General features: G+C 67.9%; 1 protein-coding gene across 1 annotated transcript in view; it reads left to right on the plus strand.

The window, feature by feature from the left end:
* Positions 1-7,777, plus strand: part of MUC5B (mucin 5B, oligomeric mucus/gel-forming) — a 21,226-nt gene extending 13,449 nt beyond the window's left edge. The window contains exons 26-44 of the mRNA XM_081798446.1: positions 8-490; positions 603-787; positions 1,050-1,221; positions 1,969-2,234; positions 2,443-2,629; positions 2,722-2,947; positions 3,028-3,206; positions 3,275-3,344; positions 3,571-3,671; positions 3,984-4,015; positions 4,306-4,486; positions 4,653-4,757; positions 4,849-4,886; positions 5,386-5,502; positions 5,661-5,747; positions 5,858-5,980; positions 6,183-6,228; positions 6,425-6,533; positions 6,925-7,777. Coding sequence (XP_081654572.1) covers positions 8-490; positions 603-787; positions 1,050-1,221; positions 1,969-2,234; positions 2,443-2,629; positions 2,722-2,947; positions 3,028-3,206; positions 3,275-3,344; positions 3,571-3,671; positions 3,984-4,015; positions 4,306-4,486; positions 4,653-4,757; positions 4,849-4,886; positions 5,386-5,502; positions 5,661-5,747; positions 5,858-5,980; positions 6,183-6,228; positions 6,425-6,533; positions 6,925-7,129 — 2,912 coding nt within the window. The 3' untranslated portion in view covers positions 7,130-7,777. The remainder of the gene's footprint in view (positions 1-7; positions 491-602; positions 788-1,049; positions 1,222-1,968; positions 2,235-2,442; positions 2,630-2,721; positions 2,948-3,027; positions 3,207-3,274; positions 3,345-3,570; positions 3,672-3,983; positions 4,016-4,305; positions 4,487-4,652; positions 4,758-4,848; positions 4,887-5,385; positions 5,503-5,660; positions 5,748-5,857; positions 5,981-6,182; positions 6,229-6,424; positions 6,534-6,924) is intronic.
* Positions 7,778-7,901: the final 124 nt, after the last annotated feature.

Raw genomic sequence — 7,901 nt, forward strand, 5'->3', positions numbered from 1 at the left:
TCCCCAGCAAAGCCCACCCCGGGGGCCACCACGTCGTCCCCAGGCATGCCCACCACGGGGGCCACCACGCCGTCCCCAGCGACGCCCACCAAGGGGCCCACCACGCCATTCCACTCTGTGCCCCTTATCCGGGTCTCCACGGCCTCCACACTCAGCCCCCAAGGCAGTGCGTCCACACCCTGGCACACCAAGACCTGGCCCGGACTCCCCAGTGCTGTGCCCAGCACAGCCGCGGCCACCTCCAGCACAGGGCCCAGCCCTGGAGCCTCCCTATCACCCCTCACGCCCTCGGCCACCAGCTCTCCGCCCGGCACCACCTTGGGCCTCTCCACGGCCGCCTCCAGGGCCACGGCCACCCATACCTTGCCAGCAGTGACAGTGACCACGGCGTCCACATCTGTCCTCAGCACCCCGGGGACCCCTGTGTCCCCCAGCTGGAACTTCACCACCCCCTGCCTCTGCCGGGTGTTTGGGCAGCTCTTCTCACCTGGTGAGTGGAGGAGCCCGTCATTCCCTGCCCACTGTCCACCCCGCGCACTGTGCCTCCCGACCTCTCCGGAGCTGACCCTGCCGTGTCTGTCTTGGTGATTCTCTCCTCACAGGGGACGTTGTCTACAATAAGACAGACGGTGCGGGCTGCTCCTTCTATGCCATCTGCAACCAGCACTGCGACATTGACCGCTTCCAGGACACCTGCCCCACCTCTTCGCCCCCCGAGTCCTCTTCGGCCCCCACGGCCTCGTCTTCCCAGCCTCAGGGCTGCGACCTCATCGTCCCTGCCCGACAGGTGCGCCTCCTGCCTGTGCTGTGTGCCTGGTTGGGGCGCTGATGGGGGGCCCAGCCCGGCCCGGGGTCACTGTGGCCCCCTGGAGCCCTCCACGGCAGCTCTGGCTGGAGGAAGGCACTCGGGGTTGGGGCTGGGACGGCACCGGGGTGGCCAGGACCCAGGGCAGCTCTGCCCCGGGAAGGCGGGACCTGAGGCTGTGGCGGGGCGGTGGGGGCAGGTCTCGTGGTCCCAGCTGGTGAGCACCATGCCCACTCTCTCCCAGGTGAACGAGTCCTGGACCCTGTCGGACTGCACGGTGGCTCTGTGTGAGGGCCACAACCGGGTGGTCCTGCTGGGGCGGAAGCCGGTGGCCAGCATCCGCTGCGTGAACGGACACCCTCCGGTCAGAGTGTCGCAGGAGAGCGAGCCGTGTGACTTCCACTTTGAGTGCGAGTGTAAGCGGGGGCGGGGTGAGGGGCGGTCACTCCGGGCAGAGGGCATCGGGGGGCACGCAGGGAGCCAGGGCCGCAGCACACAGTGCCGGCCAGAGAGGGTGACTCGCCGCCAGAGCAGGGGGAAGGCCCAGGTTTGCTGAGCCCACCCGCACGGCAGCCTCTGTGGCTGGAAGGGGGCCCAGGGTCAGGGGGCTGTTATCCCAGGGATTCCTGAGCGTCCCTCCTGGAGCTTCCTGTGGGGAGCGCTTCTGGCTTGGCCCCTGGATGGTGTGGGCGTCAGGTTCTGGGGGGAAGCGAGTGCCACACACGGGGGTCAAAACATCAGCAATGACCAATTCTCTCTCTCCGGAGGCTGCAGGGAGGGCCCTTCCTGCCTTCTCAGCTTTGGGGGCTCCAGGCGTCCAGGACTTGTGGCTGCGAGCCTCCAGCCACGGCCTCGTCTTCCCATGGCCGCTCCTCTCTCTCCTGCAAGGACACTTGTCACTGGGTTAGGGCCACCTGGGTGATCCCGGCTGGTGTCATCTCGGGGTCCTTAACTTAATCACAGACACGAAGATCTTTTCCCAGATGAGGGCACATTCTCAGGGTCTGGGTTGGACATGGGGACACGCCTTCGGGGCCACCATGCAACCCACTCCACCCCCTTTTATAAAAAAGGCAGCCAGGGCCAACTGGGGCCCAGGGGGGCTCCCCTGAGGTGGCCCTTTTGGGGTGGCACTGGGTGAGGGGACCGTCCATGCCCCGCAGGCTCCTGCAGCGGCTGGGGGGACTCGCACTACACCACTTTCGACGGCACTTCCTACTCCTTTCGGGACAACTGCACCCACGTGCTCATGAAGGAGATCCGCCCACGCTACGGGAACCTCAGCATCTACATGAACAACTACTACTGCGGGCCCACCAGGGCCACCACGGCCGCCGCCCACTGTCCCCGTGCCCTCAGCATCCACTACAAGTCCATGGAGGTCATCCTTACCACCAGCACCAGCATCCACGGGCAGGAGCAGAGCCTGGTGAGTGGCCCTGTCCCGGCGTCACCAGGGAAGGGCTGCGGGCCCGGAGGTCAGCTCCCAGAGGCACCTGGGGCAGGGACCTGAGCATGGCCGACTGGGGCCCCAGGCCCCAAGGGGAGCATCTGCACTTTGGGGTGTGAGGCCGAGCCCCGAAGGCAGGCCCTGCTGCCCCAACACCCAGTCATGGATCCCCCCGACACATCTCCAGATCCTGTTCGACCAAATCCAAGTGAGCTCGGGCTTCAGCAAGAATGGCGTGAGTGTGTCGGTGACGGGGACGACCACGATGGGCATCGACATCCCTGCCATTGGTGTGAACATCACCTTCAACGGGCACCTCTTCCACATCCAGCTGTCCTACAGCCGCTTCAGCCACAACACCGAGGGCCAGTGTGGTGCGTGGGGGCCAGGGGCGCCCCGGCCACAGCCGCTCAGCACGGGTGGGGAGGGGGGGTGGAGAGCTTGACCCTGCTGCCCCGCCTCCCAGGCACCTGCACCAACAGCCAGACGGACGACTGCCGCCAGCCCGGCGGAACCATGGCCCCCACCTGCCAAGACATGGCCCACCGCTGGCTGGTTCCCGAGAGGGGCCGGGAGGCCTGCTGGGCGCCTACCAGCCCGCCCCCGACGGCTGGCCCCGCGCCCTCAGCACCCAGCACGCCCGCCTCCTCCCCGTGCCCCCCGGCGCCCCTCTGCGAACTGCTGCGGAGCCCGTGAGTCGCTCCTGTGGGTCTGGCGGTCGTGGGGCGGCAGGCTGCCCCCTGCCCCGGCCTCTGACCGCCCCTTCCCGCAGGCTCTTCGCAGAGTGCCACACCCTCATCCCACCCGACCCGTTCGTCAGCTCCTGCGTCAGTGACGGCTGCCAGGCGGACAGCCCCAGGGCGCCCTGCGGGAGCCTGGAGGCCTATGCGGCCCTCTGCCGCGCCCGGGGCGCCTGCAGCAACTGGCGGAATGCCACCAGCGGGCTGTGCGGTGAGTCAGGGCGGCCCCGGGCGCTCCGGCCCCCTCGGCCCACCTGACTCCTGTCTCTGTGACCCCAGACTTCACCTGCCCGCCCGACAAGGTGTACCAGCCCTGCGGCCCCGCACAGCCCGCATCCTGCGACTCCAGGTAAAGCCTGCCTGAAGAGTGCGCGGCGGGCCGGGAGGGTCTGCAACGCGCCCCCAGCCTCAGGTCCCTGGGGCTTCCTTCCCCGCAGCCCGACCTCTGAACCCCGACTCCGGGCCCTGGGCGGCTGGTCAACCCAGCACTCTGCCATGCCCTCTGCCCTTCCCCCCACCCCGGACTGCCGCTTCCATGGTTCAAGGGTCCCAGGAATGGCCTCCTTGCCTTGCAGGAGCCAGAGCGGAGCGGGCAGGGGGCTGGCAGAAGGCTGCTTCTGCCCCGACGGACACACCCTCTTCAACACACACACGAACGTCTGCGTGCGCGAGTGCGGTGAGCACGGCCCCAGTGGCCCTGACCCCGGAGCTGCTGCAGAGCCGGAGGCCGAGGGCCTGGGGTGGGAAGACCCCAGCGGGGGACCATCCCTCCCGGGTGCTTGCTCTCCTAGCCCAGTGCCCACCCTGAGGGTGCAGTGTGGCCATGACACCGAGTTCTCCGGGGCTTCTGTCCCCAGCAGGAAGAAGAGCCCTGGCTGGGGGTGGGGCGGCCAGGCCTGCAAGGACACGTGTCAGGGCCTGTGATCTCTGCCCACTGGGTCTGGGACCCCGGCACGCCAACTGAACCCCTTTTCTTCTTCCCTTCCAGCCTGTGTGGGACCAGATGGGTTTCCCAAATCTGTGAGTGTTCTGCTCCTCAGCTACCTGCCCCCTGGCTTGAGCAGAGGGAGGGAGGGCCCCATCTCAGGGCAGCCTGCTCTGCCCGGGCAGCCCCTGTGGGGGCTGGTGTGGGGCACCCCGGTGTGAGACACAGCGCTTTCCCGTGGGCTGCTGCAGGATGGCAGCTTGAGCGGGAGGCCGAGGGCTGAGCTGGCCACACTGAGGCTGGGGCCTTCCCTGCTGCTGGAGGCAGCCCAAGAGGCCAGGGCCCGGTCCAGGAGTCTCCAGGGACCCTCACTGCTCTGTTCCAGCCTGGGGAGCGGTGGGTCAGCAACTGCCAGGACTGCGAGTGCCACGAGGGCTCCATGTCAGTGCGGTGCACCCCCGTGCTGTGTGAGGCCCCGGAGCAGCCCCCACAGTGCAGCCAGGCGGGCTTTGTGGCCGAGACCAGGCCTCTGGCCAGCAACTCATGCTGTCCGGGGACGCTGTGCGGTGAGCCCTGTGCCCCACTGGCCGGAGGGTGACGGGGGGGCGGGGGTAGTTGCGGGCCGAGGAGTGGCCGAGGCTGGACCCGTGTGGCGGGAGAATGAGGCCGCCGACCTCTGGTGTGCCCTGGTACAGCGAGGGGCCCCCTGACGGCGCCCCAACTCTCCCACAGTCTGCAACACGACCACCTGCCCCCAGAGCCCACCCAAATGTGGGCCGGGAGAGGAGCTGATCCGCACCCAGGAGGAGGGTGGTTGCTGCCCCACCTTCATCTGCCGTGAGTGGGGCTGGAGGCTCGGGGGTGGGGGAGTGTCGGAGCCCTTCCTGCCCACCAGCCGGGCAGGTGCTCAGCCCCCCTTTCCTTCCAGAACCTCAGCTGTGTTACCACAACCACACTGCCTACGGGGTAAGGGCTCACCGCCGGGCGGCTGAGTGGGATGAGTAGCAGCGGGTGGGGCCCCAGGCTCAGCTCATCCACATGGGACCTCCACCCCTCATCTGCACATGCCCGGCCCCGCCTGCACCCTCCTGCAGGACAGGGGATAAGCGTGGGGGCTCCGGGCCCTTTAGAGCCACGTGGGGACACAGCGAGGGGGACACGGGGCAGCCCTGTCTGTCAAGCACCTGGGGGAGCTGCTGGCTTGGGGTGTCCCAGGAGCGTCCTCATGGCAAGAGTGTTGGGGTGGGACCGTGCCCTCCCAGCCCCTCCAGCCGGCCTGGGGTCCTGCCTCTGCCCTGGTCTGTGCTCAGCCAGGGGCACAAGCATAATTCCATTTGAAGAAGAAAGAACCCGCTCTCTGTAGGCCTCCCCTTCTCCCAGCCCATCCAGCCGCAGGGAGGGGTCCTGGCCCTGGGGCCCCCGCCACTGTCCTCAATGTCACCTCCACTCACCCGGTCCACTGCAGATCGGTGCAACCTTCCCATCCATCACTCCCTGCCACACGTGCACCTGCCTGTCCGGGGACACCCAGGGCCCAATCGTGCAGTGTGAGGAGGACATCTGTAACACTACCTGCCGCCAGGTAAGCCCTCCTGGGCACACCCAGCCCTGGGCAGGGACATGGCTTCACAGGGACCGGGGTTGCCAAGGAGGTCGCTGGGCCCTTAGGGTGTGGACGGGAGGGCAGGAGGGCTGGGGAGTAGGACTGGGGTTACCCATGGAACCACCCCTGTCCCTCAGGGCTACGAGTACTGGAAGGTGGCCGGACAATGCTGTGGGGAGTGCGTGCAGACAGCCTGTCCCACGGAGGATGGCTGGCTGGTCCAGGTAAGAGGGGGTTCGGTCTCAGCCCCCCAGCTGGGAGACCCTTCCTTTCGGCCCCTCTCAGCTCACCAGATAATTCCCTGCGAGCCTCCACCTTCCCCGTTGCATTTCAGCCCAACGAGACCTGGGTCAACAGCCTCGTGGACAACTGCACGGAGTACCGCTGCGAGGTCAAGAACGGGCTCCACGTGCTCACTCCGAGGCCCATGCCCTGCCCGGAGGTGTCCAGCTGCCAGGTGTGTCCTGGGGCTTGGGCTGCCCCAAGGCAGAGGCCCGGCCCAACACACCCCAGATTCTCGGCCTGGACCCCCACCGCCTCGGAGGCCCCGCCCACATCTCCAACGGGAGGCCCCAACCCCCAGATCATCCGCCCGCCCCCCACCGCCCCGGAGGCCCCGCCCCGCCCCCAGCCCGCCCTCTGTCTCCCCCCCCCTTCAGGGCATCCTCAGGAAAACCGGCTGCTGTTACTCCTGTGAGGAAGTGGGTAAGTCGAGGCCCGCCTACCCGCCCTCCACCTCCGCCCAGTCTCCATCCGTTGATTTCTGCCCGAAGCTGCCCTTGGCCCCAGGACCCCACCCTGAGCGCGGGGCTCGGGAGGGTGGCGCGTGGGGAGCGGCCCTAGGTCGGGGTCCTCAGAGGTCCCCTCCCGCACCTCCACCGCCTTTCCTCCGTCTGCCCAGACAAGTGCCAAGTCCGCGTCAACAGAACCATCCTGACACACCAGGGCTGCGCCACTCGGGCCCCGGTCAACCTCACGTTCTGCGGGGGCTCATGCCCCGGAGTGTCCAAGTGAGCGAGCCCTGCGCCCCTCCCGAGAGGCCCCTCCCCGCCCCACACTGCCCTGGCTTCGCCAGGTGTGAGCAGTGCGCTTAAAGAGCAGAAGGACCCATGTGGGGCTGGCTCAAGACCCAGGGAAGGTTCCCCGGGGGGAGGGTCCTGCCGGGTCAGCAAGTTCCGAGAGCTGGTTCTAAGACGAGAGGGGGCCTGGCGCGGGAAGGTCAGAGTTCAGTGACCCTGAGCACCGTCCCAGGCCAGGTCAGAGGAGCCCCTAGTGCTCGGAGGATGAGCTCAGGGCTGCCGGGAGTGGGTCGGGGCCATTGGCTCCAGACCCCAGAGACACCAGGAGCTCGGGGGCTGGGGCTGGACCCGGCGGGTCCTGAGGGCGGCCCTGCGTTTGCAGGTACTCCGTGGAGGCCCAGGCTATGGAGCATCAGTGTACCTGCTGCCAGGAGGCAGGGGTTCATGAGGAGGTGGTGACCATGCAGTGTCCCGACGGGACCACCGTCCAGCGCACCTACACCCACGTGGACAAGTGCAGCTGTGCCCCATCCTGCGTCCGCTCACCTGAGGCTCCCGAGGACAGCACCCCCATCTTCCTGACCTAGGGCTCCACCACTGTCTGTTGCCATTCTGATCCCCTCCCGCCAGGCCCCCCACCCCAATCTGGAGCCAGGACACACACCACCCAACCACGGAAAGCTCGGCCAGCCTGCGGCAGGAGCCCGGGCACACCTGCCATCTGGGCCCTCGTGGGACCTGTGCCTTGGGGGCTGCCCTAGAGGACAACGGCACAGTGAGGAACCGCTTGAGGAGGGCTCCGGGCGGGGGCCTTGCCCTCGGAGCCCCTCCAGCACATCTTGGCCACTTGCCTGGCCGTCAGGGCCTGGCCCTCATCTGAGACAAGTGCCTGTGCTGCCTGGACTCACCCCCTTCTTCGTGTCAGAGGGGTGCCCCGGAGCTGCTGTGCTGTCCCCCGCTGTGGGCCTGCGTGCGCCCCGCTGCTCCCCAAGCCCCGTGGAGCGGGTTCCTGCTGGCCACCTCCTGCACCGGGATGTGGGCTGGGGCCTGTCCACTGGCCACCAGCTGCCTCCGGGGAGTGGTGTCAGGCAGGGTGGCTGCCCATCCACATGTGAACCTGGGCCTGGGGTGACCACGGCCGCCGGGAGGTGGGCCAGGGAGGGGTTGGTGCTCCCCAGCACTCCCTCTGCCCACCCTGCCCCCATCTTGCAAATAAACGCTGAGCAGTGTGTACACTTGTTGGTCCTGGTGTCTTTTCTGCCCACTGAGTCCCCTGGGCTTCTCCTCTGTCTGGTTGTATGGGACCCCCAGGGCTCATGCTGCCCCTCCCCTCTGGGAGGCACAGGTGGGAGGAGGGGT

This window comes from Leptonychotes weddellii, chromosome 11 (assembly GCF_054177405.1).
Source record: "Leptonychotes weddellii isolate Sample4059 chromosome 11, ASM5417740v2, whole genome shotgun sequence".
Lineage (NCBI taxonomy): Eukaryota > Metazoa > Chordata > Mammalia > Carnivora > Phocidae > Leptonychotes > Leptonychotes weddellii.